The sequence below is a fragment of the Geospiza fortis genome, unplaced genomic scaffold, assembly GCF_000277835.1.
Source record: "Geospiza fortis unplaced genomic scaffold, GeoFor_1.0 scaffold545, whole genome shotgun sequence".
In the NCBI taxonomy this organism is placed as follows: domain Eukaryota; kingdom Metazoa; phylum Chordata; class Aves; order Passeriformes; family Thraupidae; genus Geospiza; species Geospiza fortis.
Window position 1 is genome coordinate 150,129 of NW_005054628.1, and position 25,309 is coordinate 175,437.

At 46.8% G+C, this 25,309-nt stretch overlaps 1 protein-coding gene across 1 annotated transcript in view; it reads right to left on the reverse strand.

The window, feature by feature from the left end:
• The window catches only part of PAX5 (paired box 5), a 133,385-nt gene that overhangs the window by 19,396 nt on the left and 88,680 nt on the right, over positions 1–25,309 (reverse strand). Inside the window, exon 9 of the mRNA XM_031064791.1 lies at positions 17,657–17,758. Within this exon, the coding sequence (XP_030920651.1) occupies positions 17,657–17,758 (102 nt within the window). The remainder of the gene's footprint in view (positions 1–17,656; positions 17,759–25,309) is intronic.

The following is a 25,309-nucleotide window of genomic DNA, read 5'->3' on the forward strand; positions in this document are numbered from 1 at the left end:
TGGGACTGGGACTGGGACTGGGACTGGGACTGGGACTGGGACAGGGACTGGGACTGGGACTGGGACTGGGGCTGTGCTGGGACTGGGACTGGGTCTGTGCCTTTGTTTGTTTGTTGGTGCTCCTGTTGTTTGTTTGCCTTGTTTTATTTGTTTGTTTGTTTAAGTAAAGAACTGTTATTCCTTTTCCCTTATCTTTGCCTGACAGCTCCATCATTTCAAAGTCATAATAACTTGAAGGGTAGGAGGTAATATTTTCCATTCCAAGGGAGGCTCCCACCTTCCTTGGCAGGCACCTGTCTTTCAAACCAAGACAGAACCATCTACATGCAGACAGACACGGGTTCGGACACTTTTTGCTGAGTTTTCTCAGACACCAGGTTTTTGCACAAGCATTTGGGACATGGAGAAGCCATGAGGAACATGGGGGTAGAAGTTTGGTATCCATGTAACAGTTACTCGTAAGGCGGGTTATGCAGCTTCAGGTGATATAACATGAAGGTATGCAATGGACTCTCCTCCCTGCCACAGCCATGTGACAGCTCCCAGCTGTCACCCAACAGGGAGAGTGACCATGATCAGGCAGCCATGCCATCCCTTCAGCCAGAGTTGTTGCAGCCTCTGGTTTCTCCACTAGTGTCCACTGCTGGGCCTTTTTGTTAATCAAGCTCTGCATTTAGGACAATGTGTTACTCAGCCCTTCCATCTGGCAAGAAATGAAAAGAAACCAGGAGAAATGGTATTCAATAAACACAACTGCTTAAGAGACAAGAACAGAAGGTATGGGGACAAAATGCGGAGTTAGGCCAGAGCAGCAATATCTTCAACATTCCTTCTGGGGGTTTGGGATAAGTTTAAAAGCTATCTGCTGTATTTGTCCCTAGGTTGGTTTTCTGCAGACAAACCCATCTCCCTGTATGTCTATACTCCTGGTGCCTCTACCTTTCCCTTCTGCTGAGGGATCTTACTGTTACTTTTCAAAATTAACATTCTCATGACTTCTATTTGTTTTCTATAGTTTTATTTTGAGGAAGTAATCACATGGATCATAAATTTCTTCAGCGAATTCCAATAACCATCATTACCCTGGTAAGCAAAGACATGCTTGAATGCATGGGGAGCAGGCATAAGCACTGCACTGAGCCAAGTGTTCACACCCACACATCCCTGGCTGACTCTGTGAGGCAGAAGCTATCCAAACACAGTCTGGAAATTTGTTACATCAAAGTTCTGCTGGCCACAGGGCCAGTCACTGCCTGAGCTGAAGGATATAAATCAAAGCAGAAGCTTCTTGTCACCCTGGGCCAATACCACCCCAGAGTTTCATGATCCAGCAGTTCAGGCAGCATCCCACATAAAGTCAGAGGGACAAACAACTATAGGTTACCAGGAAAAGGGTCTGGGCTTTCAGTAGAGAACAACAGCATGGTTTTCCCTCAGTAAAATAAACTTTCCTCTCCACATCAAGCTATTGCAGTGATTTAGGGTGAGAGAGAATGAGGTTTGCAGTCCTGTGTAGGAAGCTGCTGCCTCTGAAGCTCACAGGAGTCATTCCACTAGAAGTTTTCCCCATGAAAAGGAGAGCTGGGAAAAACCTTTCAGCTGATACTCCACATCACATGTAAAAAATGTTATTTCACGTCACTAACATATTTTTGACAATTCAGACAAAACACTTCAGTGAGAGTCATGGATTTGGGTTTGGTTTTTGTTTTTTTTTTAAATCAGTTGTTTTCCAAACAAATATGTTCCTTTTAAATTCAGAGAAATACTAAATACTAAATTTCAAACTGAGGTCAGTGAGGCTAAAAAAAAAAAGAAAACTTAGCCAAAAGTCTCAGTGGTAAACGAACCATACCTTTGAAAGGAAGAAAAAACTGTACCTTTGAAGAAAAGACCAGAGTAATTCTTATTGTTGGTTTTTGTTTTGATTGAATCTTGGACTTTCTTCTAACTTCAACATTCATTAGCAAATAGCAGGATCAGAGATATACATTGCTGTAATCCAAGAATATCAGCTGCATTTAAGCAGGGGGAGTAGCAACCCTGGGCATGCCACAGGCCAGCCACCGTCATCTGCCAGGTGTTCTGGTCCCTCACCTGCTCTTTGGGCAGAAGTCCCACTGGAGGAAGGAAATGGATCACCCTGCTTTCAGCTCTGCAGACCAAGCATGCTTGGCTGCCAGCTTGCCTGCTCTAGACCAAGCAGTATACATGCTGCAGAAGTGCCAAAAATGGGGCAAAATACCAAACTACACTCCTACTGTAACAAAGCAGGTATTTCCGAAATAGCGTTGTCCCCCCCTCACCCCCGCTGGGAAGAAGCTGAGCAGAAAAATACCCTGTATCTAGCAAAAGCCTTCCATGATCCATCCCATTTGTTTCAATGAAGATACTCAGGGTCATAACCAACTAACACCCAGGACAAGCCGGTGGGATTCATAGATGAATCTTTGAAGGGCAGGCTTGGAGAATGTTCTCAAGACTGTGTCGCCAGAAACTATGCCAGAATGAATGTCACATCCAACATATGTCAATGGATGCTGCAGCCAGATCCCCCAGAAGGATCTGGCAGCCTGGGGGGCCAATACGCCCCTTTCAGATGCCACTCTTGTGCCCATTCCTGCAAGCAATGCAAACACCACCCCAAAGAGACATATCTTCACTCTGAGCAGAGTGACGCATGATGGAGCCCACGTGGTACTTGGGCTAGCATGGGTTGTTGTGGGAAGAAGCTTTAATAAAAATAAATGTTTCCGAAGGAGGCTGAAAAACGTCATTTTGGAAAACCTCTTCAGTGAGTAGATTCAAAAAAAGGGAGCTGCTTTTCAACACACCTGAGGTCCTCTGCATCAAAATGGGAAGCTGCTCTGATTGAACCTGCACTTACCTGGCATGGTATCGAGCAATCTATTTATTCTCACAGGAAAGAAGTGAAAAAAGCATTATAATGGAGAAGTGGAAATGCTTTCAGTACAATTAATATCCCACCATCAGCCTTTTTTATTCCAATGATGGAATTGAAAAGAATAGATTTCAGCAGAAGAACAGCCCTCACAGATGTTTATAAGAAAAACTTAGACAGGACAAAACCTTCACTTGTTGATCTTAAATGAAAAAAACCCTGACAAACAGTGAGTCCTTAGAGCAGTAAGCCCTTTACCCATGTTCTTTCAACACAACACAACAAAACTACATCAAATATTTCATCTACCTTTAGCCGAGACAGAGTGTCTGGAGCTGTGATGTGCTGCAACCATCAGGCCAACCCCAAGATACTGGCATTCACAGGATCCTAGGCAATGCCACTAATCTGTATTAATAATTAGACAGCATTCTGCCTGTAGGAATAACTACCAGAAAATGTGGCAATAATTGTTAGTTACAGGGGCCAGTGGTACAAGCCAGACTCTACTTTGGCTGCTGAGCATCTGCAACATCCTCCTTAAACAAATCTGAACAAACAGAGGAATACTTTTGTTTGTAAGAACTATTTTCTCTCCTAAAAACATGAGGAACAACACACTTTTCTTTTTCCCCAAGAAGCTACAATATATACATTTCTATAAAGAAATATACAAAACTATACACTTCATGTTCATTTACCTACAGACACTATCACAGCAATCCAGCTGGATGCCCCCTGGAGAAATGCTGGGGACAAAAGCCAGGGTCTGCTCTCATAGCAGGTGGGGTATTGCACACAGAGCCAAGGGGACCAGGCATTCTTTTTCTGGGATGTCAGGGCTGCAGCAGCAAGGGTGCACATACAGAAACACACCCCACATATAAGGACAGACACACACACACACTAACAAGACCTGACTACATGGACACACAGATATGTGCATGCTCCTTACACACGCAGGCTTGTAAATCCACTGGCAAATCTGCTGTAAGTGGATCAATAGATCACTTATAATCATCTATGACCCCTCATACACTCACACTCACCAAAAAAACATCCAGCCCATGTCTGTCCCATCTTGAAGTCATTGATTAACCCTTCAGAGAGTGGCTGAGGTGCAGCCATCTCCTAAATTTTCACCCATGTGATTTCAAAATGAAATTAGCCCCTACTTTGGCTAATTGCTCCTGCACATCAGGCAAGGAGAAGTTTATTACAGTTGAGAATAAACATTGTCTTACATTCAGAGAGTATCTCTGCAAAGTTCCAAGACCCATCTAGACTGCCAATTAACTTCTAATGAATTTGAATATAATTATGTGGTTACACAGTTTGGCCAGTCTTTCTCCCTTATTTTATCTTTACATTATCCAACACTGGTCAAAGATGTAGTATTTTAACAGTTCTGAGTGGGCTGTCATATTGTAAGAAAACATGCAGATTTTTGTAACGCTACTGCATTTCCAAGAAGCTATGAGGCACAGAAATCCCATCGATGACTAATGAGTTGTGGGTTAAGGTGGACGTACCTTGCTGAGAAGTCACTGTAGTATTCTCGACCCGTGCTGCCTGCCATAAAATTTTAATGCTGCTTCTGACATATTTATGAAATACCTCACCTAGTCTTTGCAGGATGACAAAAAGATTTACATCTGCAATTACTGCAAGCACATAGGTTTTAGCTATGCACTTTAAACTTTTGTACACAAAGGTATTTAACTTTAATACAACAAAGGTAGGTGGTGCCACAGAGCAACCATATTGGAACTGCATTAGGAGAGATTCATTTCTCTATACAAGAGGACAATTGCCCAACTCATCTGAATATAAGATGGCATTGCAATTAATTGCAATGAGGGATTCGCCCCTTGCCTCTCAGCTGCCACTGTAGAGTCATCTCCCCTCTCCACCAGCCACTAGCCTGCAGACTCTAGGGATCCCAGGTGCACCTAGCATCAGGAAGCTGCACTGTGATATCAGTGATAACAAGATCAGCAAGATCAGCAAGCCACACTTGGCCATGTGCAGAGCCTAAGCACCAGTGCTGCCAGATACGGGGCTAGGAACACACTGCTGTTCTGTCTGGCTGCTGCAGCTGCCCATACCAGACTGTCTCTCCTTAAGCCTGGTTGGTGGGGCTGCTGCAACCCTCTCAAAGCCCCCTTGCACCCTGGGCAGAGTACAGGTGAGTGGCAAAAGGTGGATGAACATCACAGAGAGAATGCAGGGCACTGAGTACACAAAGGGGCAGGCTAGATGAGGGTCTCAGAGCAGACAAGGGACATGTGGCAGATGCGAAGCACAGAGTGGACAAGGGTCATGGAGCAGACAAGCAGCACAGGGGATGCATCCACACAGAACACCACTCCATGCCTTTGTGCCTATGCACTCCCAACCTGAGCAGAAGCAGCCCTGTGACACACCAGGGCAGTCACCATTTTACCTTCTTTGCTCCAGACTTACCTGCTTGGTAGTGCAGGTGGGATGAAAGGTAAACAACTGACTCAGAGAAAGTAAGTTTTGCAATATGGATTCATCCCAATTTGGTGTAAAAGGTCACAAGAAGTATATTGCGGAATTAAAATATCTGAGCTAGGCAGCAGAAATATTGCAGTTGGATCAGGTGAAAACATTCCACTCCATGCTTCATCCTGACTTGAGCCTTTTCTATAACTTCAGCCTTCATAATGACACTGCAACATGCGGCCACCTCCAGGAATTACACAATTTACCTCATAGCAGAAGATATAATGTTACATGCCATAATAACATAGACTACAAATATTGTAAAGCCTGGAAATCAAACATTTTGGCAACTTGATACATGCACATTGCTGCTGACATGGAGGCTGTCTTCAATTATATTCTAATGCAGGTGTGGGAACACGAGCAGGAAAGCATCTGCGTGACTGAGGGAGCATCCTCCCACATCAGCACTGTCTCAGGCATTCCTCTACTGCCCCAGTCCTCGGTGACTCCCAGACCCCATCATGGACTGGCCATGGCTCACCTGGGACTGGTACAGCAGCCCCAGGAGAGGGCCAGGTCCTGCCCTTTCTGCCAAGGTGGCAGCATCATTGAGAGATGGAAAAGTCTCCTGTGCTCACCTCCTGTGTAGATAAACTCTGTAAACTGAGCATCTGTAATCTCAGCATCTCAGCTATTCTGCAAGACCAGGTTTTCAGCTGCAGGCTTCATCTACGCCTGGTCTGGGCTTTAGCACACTATCAGGGTCTGCTTTCCCCACTTTGTGATTGTGGGAAGCTTGAAATACAGACACACATCCCCAGAAGAGAGAATGTCAGGTCTTCTTTCTGACACCAGAGATGATGCAAATGAATGCCTAAGTGACAAAAGACAGATAATTTCTCAATTAATTTCCACTGCACTGCTTTGCTTCTACACCACATCCACATTACAGTCATCCATTAAAGGCAGAGAATAAAATCTTGTCAGTCAATCTCAGATGTCTGGGAACGTGGCAGCTCGGTCCTCTGGCACAACAGATGGGACATTTTGCTGGTAAATTCTTGGTAGCCTACACCATTTCCAAATAATGTCTGCAGCTGCTTAGCCTGATTTGATCCAGCTGAATCAGCCAAAAATGGTACCAAAGAAGAGAAGACACAGGAGGAGAAGGAAGTCTCCTTCCACACATAGCAAGTTAATTCTTGAGGGCATCATGATTTGTCATGGTACATGCCCCAGGGGACACATGGCTCCTAACAGCCCAGTGCATACCTTACAGGGACCAAGCTCCTCATTGCCATCTGGCATTATGTTTCCTGACTTTAGTAAATGTGCAAGAATCAAAGACAAGCTAGCCTGAGCTGAGATGGCTCTTTCACACTGAAGAAGGCTGGTAAGAGAAAAAGATGGGGCCACACCAACACCCTGTGCCCACACCTTTAACAGACAAAGCAAGCAGGCCTTCTCCCACCTGGGCATTGTTTGTCCCACCATGGAGTCTGTGCACACCTCTCCACACGAGTAAGACATCCCACGTTCAACCAGCAGTTACTTGTGACAAGCTGCTGGTGGGGTAAAGCACCTAAGACTGACAGGATTTAATGCAACTGCTGCTGAAAGGACATCAAGTCAGTACAAGAGTGCAGCTTTTAGTCTTTTTATGTAGTAATTGAAGAAGCGATATTTAAACTTCCCAGCTTACTCTACAGTCACTGCAGAGCCTTATCCCAAATCTACTGAGGTCATAAAAGACTGATGACTTTTTCTCATCTGAAGTGCCCCGGTGCCATATTTGCTGACAGAAACAAATGAACACATACCTCTTTCTGGAGACTTCTCACTACCTCATGCAGGCTGTCGCTCTTCTCCTGGCCCAGAACATGCCTCTCGTGAGTAGGAGACACATCCTCAAACTCTCAGCTCCTGCATCCCCTGTCCAGGGGTTCACACCTGCCTCCACACAGCTGACCACACAATAGGTTTCCAATACAAACACTGCTTCCTACAGATTAATAGCCTCTGCTTCAAACTGTGTTTTCAGAGGAAATTTCTGCTGTGGAAAAGGGGCAGTTCTTGGAGCACCTTCCTTCATTTTTACTACAGTATGCCATTTTGATTAAAAGTCCTCACTTGATTTTCTTTCTTTCTGTTACCCCATTTTATTTCTTTTGCACTGATCACATTACATTGAATTGCACTACACTGCAATCTATTGTAATGTCCAAGCATTTTCACTTGTTTTGATAAAGTCTCAAGGAATCCAGAAAATCCTGGGAAGAGAATACTTTATCATAGCATTTCAATTTGTGCCATAGGCTTAAGTTCTGAGAACTGCAGTTTACCACAGGGCAGATGTTATGTGTTCAGACAGTTCTAACTGCAAGCAAACCCTCTCCAGCAACAATCATAAAGAAGTCAAACCTACCATCTCAGAAAATAAGTCCAGCAAGTAGCAAAAATACTGAATTCATAAACAACAGCCTGCAGGAGAATGGCGGCTAAGTCCTCTCAAAACCGCTACAGGGGTCATCCTCCCATGGCAGAGGGGAATGTTCAGGGAGCGGGGGATGCTTGGGTTCAGGATCTAGCCTGCAGCATTTCCTTGGCCACAAAAATGCTGGAAGCAGGAGGCTTCCATCTCATTACAGGACAACTTCTTGACACCTTGAAGCTGGGCAGAGATTGAACCCCTGTCACCCTGAGCTAGGCACATTGCTCAGTGCATACAGAAACCCAGGCTGGGGATGGTGTATGAGAAGCCCCCTCTAAGACAAGAATCTCAGCAAGAGGTGGGCTAGCCAGGGTCTAACACTCAGGAGGAAAGAAAACGCATCATCCCAACGCTCACCACATGCAAGCACTGGACAGTTGGCCATTGAGCTCGGATGTGATGGGAATGTAGACTTTACTCTCCCATCACTGTTACCAGCTGCCATGCTGTGAGGTATGGCAGAAAAAGAGCAGCATGTCACATTCCTGCCCATGGACACAGTGGGCCATGAAGTGCTTTCCACTCTGCTTACTTTGGGGATCTCGGCATTTGCTCATTGTCAAACGAAATTTGTCTGGAACTGCCTGATTGATTTGATGGCTAGTCTGGCTGCTTCACACACCCCACATGTAAGGTCATCTGATGCCTGAGCCACAGCTGGCAACCCTGACAGATGCTGGGCACTTTGCAGGGCTCAAAGCTCCGACAACTTGCTGTTCTCAACCATGACACTTTCATAGTCTCCAGTTTTTTTAAACTCTGTGCTGACATAACACAAAGGAGACACAACCATGAAAAACAGAATGAAATTATAATCTGTGTTGTGTGCTCTCACATGGCTATTTCTCTTCTCTGAGAAACCGCACTACGTGCAAGGCAGTTGAGTTCAGTCCTGCAAGTCCAGGTCAGCTCTAGCTGTTCCTTCCTTGCTCACAGGCAATGCCTGTGTGAGGCTCAGAACACTGGTGCTTGAATCACAGAATCACAGACAAGCACAATGGTTTGAGTTGGACAGAACCTTAAAGTTCATGTAGTCCCAACACCTGCCATGGAACTACCCCAAGAACTGTACCATTCCACTATCACAGGTTGCTACAACCCCTTCAACCTGGCCTTGGACAGTCCCAGGGATGTGGCAGCCACAGCTTCTCTGGGCAACCTGTGCAATGTCTTACCACTCTTATAGCTCTGCTACACTAATCCAAGCTGCAGCTTTCCAAAATCAGAACTATTGTAGGTCTCATGGCTTTCTGATTACAGTTATCTTTTCCTTATTGTGATTTCACCAAAGGACAGCTGTCTGTAATGAATAAACAAGAGCAGACAGGAGTGGACCCATGAAATGCAGAGGATGCAGCAGTGTGCCTCACCCTTGCCATGCCACATCTGGCTGGTCAACAAGCTGTCTCAGCCAGCACATTGGGGATGCATTATCTGGTCAGCCATTGTCAGCACTGTCTTTGAGAGCCAGCAGAACAATGATCTTTTAGCAAACTCTCTGTAAAGCTGTTCCTGCCTTTGCAAAGGAGGATTGCAGTGCCCCTGCACCCTCTACATACAGGGAGAGTGTCCTTAGTGCCCAGAGGGGACCCTGGGAGCTGCCTGGGTAGGGGTGAACTGATCCTGCATAAGACAAACTCTTAAAATCAGACCCACGTGCCAGGACCTACACAGCATATTAGTGAACTTGTAACACATCATCTTTAAATTTCTGCCTCTAGATATTTTGGAGCAGTTCATTGTAGCTGCCAGCACACGGGGTCTCAAAATTACTGTATTGTAGAGGACAGAAAAATGTTTAGTAACATAACCTCCCCTTAAAAGGAAAGAAACAAACCAGCAACAAAAGACTTCATAAATTCTCACTATTGCTTTTATAACCACCAATCTTGCTTAAAGGTGGGCAACACATCGGACCCGTAACACTGAACAATCACTAACAGAGAACCATTCTCAGCTGCCACCAGGGTCCTTCTGTGGGTACCTTGGAGAGGGAATGGTCCCATGGCTCCCTTCTGGTGATGCAGGTCAGAGCCCTGTGCCACCAGCTGCATGCCTCTCTCTCTCCTCCCATCTTCAGGGACCATGGGCAGACATTGTGCAGCAGCATCCCATCACTGCCCAGTGCACCATCCTCTGCAGTGATGCTCCATGAGCTTCGCAGCCACACACAACCCAGAAGTCTTGGCTAAAGCTCCAGAAGAAATTACCACAAGCCCTGGTTTCCATCCCTCAATACTAAAAATCCCCAGCCTCAACATTCTGATCCAAAGAGCAGCTTAACTTGAACACTGGTATCTGAACAGAGCACCCCCCTCTCCCAAGGGAGCGTCATTCAGCTCCTGGAGCCCCAAACCCTGGCACCATCCTGGGGTGGGGAGGGGACAGTTTTGGCATGGAGGACTGGCTGGAAGATGCACCCCAACCCACAGCCCCCTATGTCACCACTGCTGGCTGACGAGATAGATGGATTTGACTGAAGGTAGCCAAACTGTCACTCAGGACGGTACTCTTCTGGCTGGATCTACTGGAGGATGGGCTTGCCTGAGCCTCTGTCAGGGATTTCAAAGGGAACAAGCAGCTGAGTGGGGATCTGACAGCTCTGCCGAATTAGGGCTATTTGCATGCTAATTTCTACCGTGCTTAACTCACTGGCAGACCTAGAGCAAGAGGCAGCCTCTGCGTGTTTGGAACAATGCTTGACTGATCTAGCTGCGTTAACGAGCAAATTATGGTAATTTTGTTATTACAAATGCATAGAAATTTCCAAAGAATAGAGCGATACAATATGTTTTCTCTCCTCCTCCTCACTCCTACATACAGACCTCTTTGTTTATACACACTTCACCTTGCTTACTTATGTTTAGATATGCACAATGTCTTACCTCGACAGGAGGAGGCAGAAATTATGGACAGAGCAGAGAGGGCCAGCAAAGCAGAGTGGTCTGCCTTTGCCATGTGTGGGACACTGGGGACCACATCCTCAGCTGGAGTAAAGAGCAGAGAGCCTAACTGACCCCAGATGAGGATTGCTCTACAAGGCAAAAGTGGATCAGTAGATCCAAAGGCTGTAGGCTTTCCAGCATTTCATCTTCCTGCCCTCTTCAGCATAATTTCTAAGTTAATTCCATGAAATAATATTTGACAACATCATATTGAAAACAATATAGATTTTATCTATATTCTGTGCAAGCACAGTAATTACATTCCTGACAGATGAGAACCAAAAAGTCTCTAGACTTCCAAGATTCTGGGAGACCCTCATGCAAAATGTATACAAGCAGAGTATAAACATATACCATCTACCTGACTGTTTCATTATTAATTAAGAGAATAATTTGTCAGCTGGTACGCAATTTGCCCCAAGGTATTTGTGATGGCACGTCACATACTCCATCATAGGTGATGAAACTTCTCTGGGATTTCTCTCCCAAGACTACAAAAGGGTGGGGAGACACTTCTATAGCCTCAGACCTGGGGAAAAATGCAAAAAGTTGCTTAACCAGAGAAAGCCACATCAGCACTTCTGCCCTTCAGTAGCAGGCCTTCTGACTGTGGCATTGAAGCTTTGGATATTTTGGAGAGCATCTGCAGGGGCTGAAGTTGTCTTAGGGGTGCACCAGTGGACATCTGGGTTTGGGTTTGAGCTGCATGAGCTGTCAAAAAGGTGCAGGTGGCTATAATCCGAACACACATACTTATCCCAGTCACAACAACAGCATGGAGCAGGTGGAAACAATGGCACACTTGGGCATCACTTCCAAGCTCTGAGGAGGTAACTTGCAAACTTTCTGCTGCAGCAAAGAATTGTTAAGGTTTATTCCTCATTTGCTTTAGGTCCATCTAACATAAAGGGCCAGAATCTCCTTTTACTCTCACTGTCCAGAACAATGTCAGTGTTCAAGTAACAAAGCAGTTCCAGCATTATGCTGGACAACAGAAGAGGACCTGGTTCTCTGATGCCCTTTGACATCCCACATACTGCAATTTGGTTCTCTGCCTCTGGTTTTAGGCATTTTATCTCTCAGCTGCTTCTCATTTATTTCCTAAGTATTGTCACGAGATTACAACATGCTGTTGCCAAACTTTGGCAAAGGTAGAGCCAGATCAAAAATAACTAAAAAAACATAGTTTAAAAAACCCTAAAAATAGTTTAAAAATAACTAAAAAAACTATGAATAAAGTCTTCAGTGTGCCAGTGGATCCAAATTCCACCAATCTCTACAGACTGGATCCTGATAGTCCCACTCATCCAAATGTCTGCCTCCTAACCCCTCCAGGACACAAGGCTGGCATTCTGGCCCCCTGCACCCCTTGCTGCAGGCAGGGTGCCAGTGGACTCAGGAAGGATATCATCCCTTGCAGACTCTGTATGAGGAATAGCCCAAATAGGACAAAGTCAACACAGCCTTACTACTCCTCAGCCTCAAAATCTGCCAGCCACAATTAAAAAATGCATTTGAAAGCCACATGTTTTGTTTGCAACATCATCTCCTTCCCCTTCACACATTAGAGTAAGCATCTTCTCCTAGATAAAAGATTGCTAATGACAGCATTGCTATTTTTTATGCCTTTCTTTTCAAAGCCCAGTTTTGAATGTCAGTGTTTTCAGGTCCCTTTAGTCGGGTAATTGCACATAGACTTCTTATAAAGGAAATTCATTTGTTCAGGGTCACTGCATGGTTTTTCATTAAAAACAAATTACCGGTGTTCAGAAAGGACATCTGGGTTTCAAGAGTCCCATTAATGACTATATTCTCAGCATCACTGTTCTGGAGAGTCTACCCTTTCCTGTCACCCAGTATGCAGAACCTGCCAGGAGAGGAGGGGATGGGGTGAACAGCAGCCCTGGGGAGGGGAAAAGGGGTGGCAGAGCAGGGGCTTCAACCCTGGAGTTGTGAAGAAGGAATGGGGGAAGGAGACAGAAACTGAGGGGAAACAGGGGTTGCTGTCCCAGCACTTCTAACTGGGACAAGAACTGGAATAAGGATAAGCAAGTTATCATGGCTACTTGCATATTAGCAGCATCCAGCTCAGATGCAGCATCATAAGCATGACGGCAAGGGCACACACACGCTGGTGAACACAGGTGTGGTTTGTCCAAACCCCTGTCTCAGCAATGAAATTGCTGCAAACCCTCTGCCCCAGTGCTGTCAGGGCTCAAATGGGACACAGCTTCTGGGATGGGTTGCTTGGAGCAGGCCCACATACTGTAGCTCTTGCACCACTCCTCATGTTTCCCCTCTGTACCCTTGCTGATGACAACCATCTACCCCACACATGGAAGAACACTGACTTTCACATACTTCTTGGGAGCAAACAGATGGACACGAGTAGTGATCTGTGAGGAGAGACCTGAGCCGGTGCTGGAAACAAGCTGGTGGTTTGTGAAGCTACAAAGGATCAAGGAAAAACCCCAGGCAAGCAGCACTGGTCCCAGCCAGCATGCCAGCTCCAATCAGCAGGGCAGCAGAGCCCATGAAGGAGGACTAATAGCACTGGAGAGAAAGCCCAGCCTTCCAGAGGTGAGGGAGATGTGGCACTTGTATGGTGTCTGTGACTCCAACAGCTGCTTCAGAAGCTGTGCTTCCATTTGAACACTTCACCTCAGGAAAGAGCTCTGAGGCCCCCACACTGGCCACAGAGTAAACCCCCTAGAAATATTGCATTTCCTAGTGTGCACCCAGCTTGCTTCTGCTGAGCTCCCAAAGTGAGGTCTGAGGCAGTAAAAGGAGCAGAGGAGGCAGAAACTGCAAGCAGAAGACAGCACCATCTCCATCCAAAGAAGAAAACAGCCACAGGACCATATCTCTGTAATGGAGCAAGCACTGCCTGGTGGCACAAGGCTTCATGTTGTAAGTACATGACCGGGTGGAGAAGATGCAGTTTGCTCCAGCCTGCTCTTCCCCAGAGATTTTCCTCCAGAAAGGAAAAGCTGCTGGGAAAACACTGCTCCATGTTTCCAAAGCAATAGCACCTTAGGGGCACAGTCACAGTGTGTACAAATAGTAACAACAGTATCAAATTATTGGGGATAATTTCTGCATACCGTATCTTAGTAACCTGTGGGATCCTGCGCCCCAAGATGATGCTGAGGGCACGAATCTAGTAGGAACCAACAGGGGATTAAAGCTTTAAACAGATAATGAAAATACACAGAGAGCTGCACTAGGCAAAATGAACATTTACAAGGAATATAAACTTCCATGTTCAAGGCATCAGCCACCAGAAAATGAGGGTTAAAGAGAAGTGTTCATTCTGTACAAGCTGCTCCAGGCACTTCTATGTCCCCTCCCCCAGGTGAGATTGCTGGCTGTTCCTGGGATCCTGTGGCTTCCCATGACATACCGCATGATAGAGTCAACGTTGATGCTTGCTCCCAGCATGTCCAGGAATAGCAATAGTCACCAATCTTATGTTGGATCTACCCACCTTCCTCCTGTCATTAATAGTCTCCCAGAGGAAAAAGTGAGTCAAGCATGGGGCATGGAGCACAGGCAAACAGGATGCCAAGCCAGGGGCTGGAAGAAGATTCCACTGGACTGCTGCAGAGTGAGACCATGGTCACAGGATGGGAAAGGAATGTGCAAAGTGATTTTTCCCAGTCTCTGGGTAGACATTAGGATCTTTCCTATGACAGAAAAGATGTCTATAGGGCCCCCTCCAGCCTCAAAGTGGGATTCCCGGCTCAGTCATTTAAGGGTAACTAGAGCAGAAGTGTCTCCTCTGTGTGGACTGATGGCACCACTCCTTTACAGAGAGGGGCCTGATCTCCATCTGTAAACAGCTTCCTGACTCCATCCCCACTCACAGTATAAGGCAGAAACATATGAATTTCTGCAGCACATTTCCAGCAGTGCCTCAGTTGAAACACTGAGTCATGGAATGACCAGTCATTTCAGGATGGAAAGGTCTTCAGGAAGTGCAGGATCAGCAATAAGACCAGGGCAGAATACTCAGGGTTTCACCCACCATGGTCTTGAAAATCCTCAAGCATGGAGACTGCACAACCCCTCAGCAACCTGTTCCACCACTGGGCTCACCTCCTGGGGGAAAAGTTTGGAGACTTTTGTCATACCCGGTTGCATCTTGCTTGTTTTGAGTTCTATCAGTTATTTATTTGTTTTAAGGGGGCTCAAACCAGAACTATTCCCACTGTGGGTCCATAAGTTCCAAGTGAGGGGGGATAATTTCTTGTCTCCAGCTCCTGCCCAGGACAATGCTGATCATTCTCACAAGCAGGGCAAATAACAGACTGATGGTCAGCTCTCAGTCTGCCTCATCCCTGTAGCCCCTCCAGGAACTAAACAGTCTTCAGCCTGTTTTGTAGCAAAGTGCTCCTTTTCCTGGTGCAGGATCATTTGGTTTGTCCTTGCTGGGTTTCCCGCTCCTCCCCAGCCTATGTGCCTCCACATCACCGCTCTGCTCTAGAGCCTGCTGATAGCATCATGCAGGTTGGCACCCTCTGAACACTTGACAGGATGGGCTCTCTTCTAGTTGTGGATGAAGCTGTGAACCAAGAGAGACCTCCAGCCGTACCCTGCAGTTCTATGCGTAGTACCAGCACCCACCTGGAGTGTGCCAATAGGCACTACCTCTGAGCTTGACCACGCAGCCTGTTGTTTTCCACCTACGTATACATTTGTCCCCACCGTGGCATTTCACTTGCACCCTGTGACATCAGAGCACTGTGGGTGCTGGCACCTCAGCACAGCTCAGACAGCTCCCCTCCAGTCAATTCTACAGGGTGACAGCCACCAAAAGGCAGGAGAAGCTTGCAGGGCCATGGCCTGCAGAGGAAACACATTCATGGGAGCCTCAAACAATGCCAGCTGTCAGTCCCTAGAGCTCCAGACTGAAATCAAACCACGTGTTTGCTTGTTTGGTTCCTTCAGAGAAATGCATTTGAATAGTTTATTCTCTGCCATAGCAGACAAGCCATATAAAAATGGAAATTCACTGCTGATATGCAAGTCCCTTGTTTTGCAGGAAAGGAAGGAGGAAATGTGAAATTTTGAGCATGTGTTTGAACAAGTCATGGAGATGCAGCAGAAACAGGCTCCTATGTACCTCCTTGCCTGTGGGAGAGATAAGGAAGGACCTGGGTCTGGCAGGAGGCAAAAGTGCTCCTGCTAGGATGAGCTGTGATGGGGGCTGGAGAAAAGATAAGGACAGAATATGAAGCTGAATCCACACATCTTGCAATTGCAAGAGAGTGTGAAGGTCTCCTGTGTCCCATAGGCAAGCTGCAGACCCCAGTAGGTGTGGTACACCCAGCATGGTAAGGACTGGGTTTACTCATATCAGCAGGGGCAACGGCCGTAGCAACAAGCATGCAACAAAACACTGCTTATGCGTTATCATGTATACATTTTTCCCATGTCTCTAACCACTTAACTCACACAATTGCTTAATTACAAGCAGAAATTCAGGGATAATGATTAAAAATCCAATCAAGGAAGCACATTTCTAGCAAAGGCTTCAAAAACTAGAACAAGGCAGAGGCAGGTCGTGAGATGAATTCCTGAGAGCCAGCAGAACAAACGCATGCCTGTGCTTGGGCATGAGAATTTTGGAACAAGCAGAGATGTGCCAATGGTAGCAGACTGTGTCTGTCACCTGCCTTACTGTCAGCCCCTCAGGGACTATGGTGCTTACCCTAGCAAGGCTCGAAAACTGGTCCTGCAAAGGACAGGAGTCAAAGAAGGATTGAGAAGGCATTTTGGATGCTAGTTAGCAAATTCTCACTTAAATGAGACAGAGAACCTACAGGAATTGCAGCTGACCTTCACACTAGCTGGAGCAGAAGGTTGTTATTAAAGGAACCAGTGAGAGGAACAGTGCAGTTATTCAATATAATGGGTCACACAAGCCTATATGTAGTTAAAAATAAAATGTATTACCTGGGAAAATCAGCTCAGATGACTCTACATCACTGAACCTATACTGTACCTCCTCTGGCTGAGAACCATTAAGCCCCACATCCTGCAGCTCTGCCAACCCACCCTAGCAGGTGCTCCCAAAGAACGGGTAACTGCCCAGAAAAGACAGGAGTGCAGTTGCCCCACTACTCCTTGCTGCCAGGACCCAGAAGTCACCATCCTACTCTGAACTGAGTGTGGACCTGCAGCCAACAGTGCTAAAGGATGGCATCAGTTATGTGACATACCTGCAGAACCTGCTCTGCCCACCCCAGGCACCTGCACAACTTCTGCTTCTGCTGCCACACAGGCAAGCAGTAGCCAGCAGCTGGCTCACGTAGCAGTAGCAGTAGCAGCTGCTGGCATTTCTGACTGCAAGGTTCCAAAATGGGAAGGAAATTACAGAAGTAGAGTGTCCTGGGAACAACCTGGCATCCATTCCCATGAGTCAGGTTTGCACGGAGGAAGTCTGAGGTCAGGACATGTCCAGCCTCCAGGGCCAATGGCCTCACCACTGGGGCAGCACAGAGGGACAGTGCTGGGAGAAATCTGGAGAGTTACAGCAAAGCCTGAGTCAGGTGAGCAGAGCCTGGCACAGCCCAATATGGAGCAATCTCCAGGCTCCACAGAAGGGTGGCTGGAGCTCCTTCAGCGCTTCAGTGCCAACACTTGGCTTTGGCACTCTGCAGGCTATGCAGCCTCCTGTGCTGGGGAGCCTGGTCCTACTTCACTCAGGATCACTCCACACCTACCCTTTGGCACTGTGGCTTTTACCTCAGCACACAACATTTACAGCACACAACATTTCTCTCCTGAAATACTATTTGTTTTCCTTTTACGTTTTCTTTCTCCCCGACTCTGAAGACTCACCAGGCACCATTCCTGTCAGTGCTGGAGCGGAGTAGCTGCCCTGTCCAGCAGGAGGGACGTGTGGAGGGTATCCTGGGAGGGTTGTACTTGCCAGCTCGCGACCTGAGGAATCAAACCAACAAATCACCACGTGAGCATTGCGACAAGCAGGCATGGTTTTACATCTCCCCAAGCACCCAGAACACAGCCATGCATTTGTCATCACTGCTCTGCGAGGACCAGCATGGGATTTCCAGCCTGGCAGGGAGGGCAGGCACAGTTTTGTTTTCTCTATAAGCTGCCACAAAGCTCCAATAAAGTGCAAGACTGGAAGGTGAAGAGCAGAGCTCTGCAGGGAGAGGAACACACCCGCCTGAACTCCAGCTGCTCACCCCTACTCCCAAATTCCTCTAAAGCTTAGATTTGTAAAGTCAAAAGCAGTGAAATGGGAAATAACACAGATCTTAATGACATTTTGCCAGAAAACTCCCTAGAAAATCACATGCAAAGGCTGAGACTGTTTGAGATGTAAATACAATGCAGGCATCTGTTTTATCTCTTGTTAAAGAGAAAAAAAAGGAACAAAAACAAGGCATTGAGACATGAAGGTGGTTTAAAATATAGTTTGTCACAGTGCCAGAGGAAGAGTTAAATTTACAGACACAGCCTGATGCACTGCTCTTTCCGTAGCTACAGAAACATGTTTTAGTCAAGTACCAACAGTACTTCCATGGAAATAACCCCACAAAAGCAGAAAGTGGGATGTCTTCCATCTATTTCTGCCCCTGGACCAGGGGTCTGGGCTACCCCCTCTTCCTTCACCCTCTCCCAGACACATCTCCCATCACCTTCAAGGACACGTGTCTGCTGGCAGTGCAAAGACAGGAGGTCAGATATCATGGCTCACAAAGAGCCACAGAACTGTTTCCTCAGTCATGCCTGGACTCTGCTCCCGTGTGGAGCTTCTGGAACTGTCACCATCCCTTCATGCTGCCGCAGTGAGATTTTGGGTAAACCACTGTCACGTGTGGCCACAAGAGACCCTCCAGAAGAAAGGGATGCTCCTGTGATGTCATCAGGCAGGATCCATCCCTCACCCCAGAGGAAATCCTGGAGCTCAATCATGGTCTTCCGGGCTGCCACGGCATCCTTGGGCAGGACACTTAGCCAAGGACAAGTTGCTTTCAAGACACACACAGGCGCCTGGTAGCACTGACCCTGCAGCACCATGGCTTGGTCAGCAGCTGGACGTAGGCTCTGCAATCCACTCCCAGTGTGAGCACCACCCACACTACTCAGGCACCACTTTAGTTCACGGACCTGCCCCTTAGACCAGCCCCCCTGGCTCTGCCAACACCTCTGCCAGCCTGCCAAGTGGCTCTTTCAAGGCCAGGGGAAAATAAGGGGTCCCTCAGATCCAAAGCACAGCTCAGAGGCAGTGGCTATGCATGAGATGTTATCTCTGAAAAGCTGAGTGTACACCTCCTTTAAAAGAAAGGGACTCTGGGCTGCATGAAGCACCTGGCCCTTCCACTCTTCCAACCTCTACAGGACAGGGACCATCTGGCACCAGTCAGCTCCAAGATCCTGTTGGCCCAAACCAGCTCATTAGCAAAAATCAAGTTCCTTCCTTAAAAGGTAGCATTTGGATCAGCAAAAATTATGTGACTTTGCTGATTTTAGCACTACTGACAAGAAAAAAAAGCACAGGTTCTCTTTTTTCACATTGTATTCTGTAGGCAATTGCTTTTAAGAAAGCCAACTTTTTTCAGGTCTCCAGAACTTGAAGAGATTGAAACTGAACATTTTTACAAAAGCCAAAACAATTATTTTTAAAGTTTTTTAGTTTTTGGGTTTTTTTTTTTTTTGGTAAAGATTTTGAGCCCTAATTTCATTTTGATCTAAAAATCAAACTTAAAAATCTTCCTTTTTTGATATCTTTGAAGAAATGAGACTTCATCTGATGAGACACGAGACAGGTACACAAGTAATTGCAAATTGTGGGTCATAATCTCTGGGTCACGGCCACAAAGACTGCCTCCCCCTACCCTCAGATGAAGGGGTACATGCCAAAACTCTAGTATCACTGCAGTGATCTCTTAGCACATGCCCCACTTTCCTCCGCACTCAGTATCTGCAAATCAGGATGCAAGCTGTTCCTCTCAGGCCCTTCCTACAGAATATTTATGGTGCATTCACATCCTAAAAGAATTTAAGGTTCAAAACAATTGATTAATTTGTTCTCCAGTGCTAGGGAGAAGTCACGTCCCTTACGGAAGGGCATAATGAATTCTAATTATTCAATGCAGGCAGAAAATGGTTATTTTAGATTAAAATGTTCTCCCCTTATCACTGCCCGGCTTCCTTCTCTCCCACACAAAATTAAATGCTTTATGTCACCTCTACAGTCTGGAGAATACAAAAGTATCTGCAGTCTACATAAAGTCAGTCTCAGAAGCCAAGTTCACTGCCAGAGCTAGCAGGGACTCAGCTAACAGCTGTCCCTAAATGCAGATGAACATTTCACAGGCTGACTACTGCCATCTAGGAGCCCTCCGGAGACCCAGGAGGGAAAACAGGGCTCCTCCCTTCCTTGGTTGTACGGCGTCACTACAGAATGGCACAACACGTCTGCGCCCAAAGGTGCCTTGACCTGTGGGCAAGCTCCCCCTCCCAAACTGCCCCACACCGACTACACCCCACTCCTCACTTTCCATAGGTATCATAAAAACCTTGACATTTACTTCGGTATTTTGAAATATTACAAATAATTCACTTTCTCCAAACCACTGCCACACCCAGAATGACCAGGATCACTGTCAAGGGTACTGAGCAACATAACCATCACAAACCACAGTTAAACAAGTAGGACCTCTTCTCCGCAGTCAATACAGAAATATCACCCATTATCTATTCCACAGGTTTGGGCCGGTTTCCATTACATCCCATTTCCAAATGAAATGTTCTGTCATGTGTCAACCAACCTTCCTTGTAGGGTTCCCACAGCCAGGTCTCAGGTGGGGCTGAGGGGAGGCTGAGGGGGCTGACCAAAGGTGACCAAGGGCATAGCTGCAAGTGCTGCGATCCAACCTCATCCTGTGAATTCCATCCAATTTGCTTTCACCAAAAAAGAAAGACTAGAGCCATCCCATTCTCTACGAGATTTTCCCCCGTGCTGGCAAGCTTCAACTGCACTAAAACAATTGATTTAAGAGAAAAACACCAATCCACCTAGTACAAAGAGAGATTAAGAAGCAGCCTCTGCTCCAGGCTGTTCTGCCTTTCTTATACAGCAATGCACTCAAGAGGAAATGAATATCTGCATTTTAGCAGTGGGTCACACAGACATAGGAACCTAGGTCTCTTCAAGACATATTTTTTCCTGAATGTCTTTGTCCTGTGCAGAGTTAAAGATGGGGCAGAAGTATCTTTGGGCAGAGCTGCCTCCTTGCCTTGCTGTGCTGGTATTGTGCAGGACAGAGCAGCTCAGCTGCCAGCTCCAGCCTATAGAGAAGCTCAACTAGAGCAGAGCCTAGCAGGATTTTCCAAGGTAACCAACAATCTTTTTCCAACAACCTCTGCCAACAATTTTAAGCTCCATGTACCAAAATACCTTTCTGAGTCTTTCCTACGGTAGCCTCCCCATGGAGAGGCTGGTAGCCCCAGCAGCATTGGTACCTTCAGTGGTATCTGCTGACCTGAAACTGGTACACCTCCATGACAGAAGGAGCACACAGCAGCTCTAGTGCCCATTCTGCCTGGACTCTACCATCTCCTTTACTACATCACCTCCTCCAGACTGCTTCACCAGGCTCCTTCAGGTCCTGGTGAACATCTCCAAGGCAATGCTGACCCAACACTCATCTGATTTCCAGAAAGAAAATGCCTTAGGGGGAGCACGAGTGTTGTCATTGTGGAGAGTGGAGCAAACACCTCTGCTATGGACACGCCTGCGCATGTCAAAGGCTCTGCACACAGAAGATAGTCAACAAATGTCCATCCCTCCATTCACTAGGAGCTGGTAACACCCACAATGAAAGCAAATTATCATTTTGCAAAGAAAGTGTTAATAAGTAATTTTCTTCCATAAAAGAAATTTTGCCACCAGCTACAGGAGAGCTTAGCAGCAACCCCTGCACAGATGAAGCAAGCAGCGCTTGGGCATCAGCAAATGTCCCCGCTGCAGGACAAAAGCGCTGGGGCAGAGAGCAGCCTGCAGCAGCAAAGGGCTCTCCTCCCTCCAAACCACAGGGAAAAAAAAGGGAGCAGTTTAGAAGCATTCCTCAATCCATCTACCTTCTTTAAAAAAATCAAAAGGCGGCAAAGAGCTTTTCCAAGTGTGTCTTGGTAGACTACTGTGTGTAAACGTGAATCCAATTAACTTCAAATTTAACTACTAATGAAATTATCTCATTTTGCTATCAGCTCAGCTCTCATCCATGGCAGTAATTAACCACTGGGGGTTGTCACTCCCAGACACATGACACAAGGACTCCCCCAAGCTCAGGTGCTTCAAACCCGTGCAGAATTCATTACCCTGACAGTGTGAAAACCCTTCACTTTCAATACCACAGGGCACCAACACATTTTTTCCCTTTATCTAACAGATTGTCGGTAACAGTATGAAAGAAATGAGCCCACTGGACACGTAATTAATTACAGCAAAGGATACATCAGAAAATGTACGGGGTTCAGGTGGTGGAAGGGGGCTCACAGAGCCCCTTTGCCACTGTCTCACAACCACCAGCAGGGCTGGTGATTTTCCTTTCCACGATGCACCATGGTCTGCACTGAGGGAAGCCAGGCCTTTGCCCCTGCCCCGTGCTCACAGCAGGTGTGACTGCCACCAGCTCAGGAGCATGGTCAAGATTGAGGCAGCACTTTGGGTTAATGGGGTAATGCCACCTCTTCAGAGTCAGAGGTTCAACACAAAGAGGTCAGCAATAGTGAGAAAGTCAGTCCAGCAGTAAATCCTCCCACGCTCTTTGCAGGTATCATTACAAGACACCAGACCATGTGAAATGGCCACCCAAGGTAGCACACACCCCTGTCTGAATTACACAAGGTACCACCCAGCACCAGAGTGCTCCACCCAGCAGAGACCAGCACTGCCCTAGGCCCCACTTCAGGCATCCCTGCCCAAACCTGATCCCCCACAGACCTGTCCACAGCACAGATCAGAGTCCTCCCTCCCAGATCCACACAGAGGCTGCTGCCTCACCTGATCCTTTGTGTCTTTCCAGAAAACTATTTTTCAAAATGCAGGTTTGCACTAGGCAAACTGACAATGAGGAGATGCTACCACACCAGCCCACAGAGTTGTCCAATGAGCTGGGCAGGTGCTTCCAAGCACCATCCCATTCAAACTGGGGTTCTACAGCTCCTTGCCTGCAGGCTCCAGCAGAATTGATAAACCGCTTCCAGAAGGCGTCCCAGACGGATTATCTTGGCTTTAGACTGTGCTCTCTTCAAAATGACCTTGCACGGTCTCTAAGACTCCACAATGTGATGGGAGGAGGATGGCACCCCTGCTGCGGTCATGTTCCTGGTCCTGTCACACAGCACCTCCCTCGTCAAGTGCCTTCAAACATTGCTGGCAGAGGAAGGACCTGCACGGGTGCTGTTCTGCTGCTAGGACCCCAGAGGACTGCTGGCCCCAGGTGCCTGCGCATGTTGCTCTCTCTTTGGTGGGCTTTGGCAGCCGTCTTGCCATAGCAGGCACCTGCTATCCCAGATATGAAGAAGCTGTGGTGCCTTACAGGAAGGGATGTCATTGCTTAACACCAGAAAGAAAAAGTAATTGGCAGCAATACTTTTTGGGTACCACTTCATCTCTGGGCAGCAAGTCCAAATTTCTAGACTATTTCAGTGAAATTGGTTACCAACACTGACTTTTATTCTGAAAAATCTGGTTCCCACTCATAAAAGCTCTTTTTCTTCTGCTCAATGAAGAATTTGATCATGCTAACCTGCTTGTTTCAACTGTTACCACAAAGAAAATGTCTTTGTGAAATGCACAACGCTGTCATCAGGAAAAGACCTGATGAGTTCCATCAATTGGCTCTTGGTCCCTTTGCCACCTGGGGATGTGTGTGAGTCACCCAGGGTGTACCCAGGGCAGCAGCATGGGGCATTGCAGTACCCAAACAAGAGAAAAGCATGTCCTAAAAGAGCTGTCTGGTTTTATCACACACAAAATACTGCTCCACAGCAGCAGCACACTCATTACTGCCTCAGGGTCCAAGGCCACTGAGCACATGCCCCAACATTTGGTCCTGCCCGAAAGTCGCTCAGACTCTGTATCCCATGGATGCCTGCAGTACAGCATTTCATGCCATTCCACTGGGAAAGGACATGTCACCAGCACAGGACTCCAACACACTGAATCGCTGCTGTTAATGAATAACTCCCCTCCTGTGCTCATCTTGCTCTATTTGTGGACATCAAACCAGTGTGGTGTGCTTACCATGATGAGTTACCTCTCCTGCACCTAATTAGAGGCAGATAAAACAGTGGTAACATACAGATCACCTGTAATGATTTTGCTGACTCGATTATTCTTCTGACAATTAGCTCTGGCTGCCAAAGCCTCACAGGAATGTCAAAGTCTACTTCCTACAAAGCAGGTAATGTCACAGGTATGACCATGAAATCAATAATGAGGCACAGCTCTTGCAGAGGGCATTCAGGTCAGACGGAACAGCCCTTAAATTAAACATTGATAAGCAGAACACAATTATCCATCATGTTTAAGTGCCTGCGTGAAATTAGCAGCCAGGGAATGGGAGCAGTGGGGGAAAGATTAGTGGAGGAGGTATTGAAATGCGCAGTGTCCACTGTGACTGGGGCTTCAAGGGCTCATGACAGTGGCACCGTAATCTGCTATCACAGCCATAAAATTCAGATTAAGCACACTGCACAGAAACAGGGGCTGCAGATGTGGGTCTGTTTTTCTCCTCATCTGCAAAGCAGCAGCAGATGTTTACAGCACTCCAAAGCTGCCTTTCATAGCTGGTGTCTCTGTTATTCTTTCCATTGACCCAATTACACTTTTAAAAGAGAGCCAGGGCAGGTAAAAAAGAAAGGAAGGAAGACCAATGCTTTCTGTCAGAGCAAAAATGCAGTGAGAAAGTACAGATGAATACCCCAGAATGTTTTCTCTGTGATTCCTAAGAAGGAGTCCTGGAGCTACAGAGTGTTCTGCCCTCAGTCCCATCTCCTCTGGACAACCTCTTTTGTGCTGCTGCATAAAACTCCTGTTCCTTCTTCTGTGCAGAAACAGAGCTCTTGCACCCTGTAAGAAACTCAATATTCCAGCTTGTCACATACTTTTTAGGGTTGCTAGGATGAGAAAGTTTTTTCTGCAGATCTGAGATGCACCATCATCCACCTTGATCTTCAAAGACCACCTGGTTCTCTCATCCCTCCTGTAACACATGCAAGGTTAGAATTCCACAGGTTGACCCCTTCATTCAACGCACACACTCACAATGCATTGGAGGGGGCATCTGTGTGGAAAATAGGGAAAAATACCCCAGGCAGACAACATCTTTGCAAGAACTCACTCTCACCCTAATTCTTGTGTGGCCAACAACTAGCCACACATTAAAATGCACCCGCATAATTTAGCCTTTCCCTGGCCCATGATAAATGACATCTTCAGGCCTTGCAAGG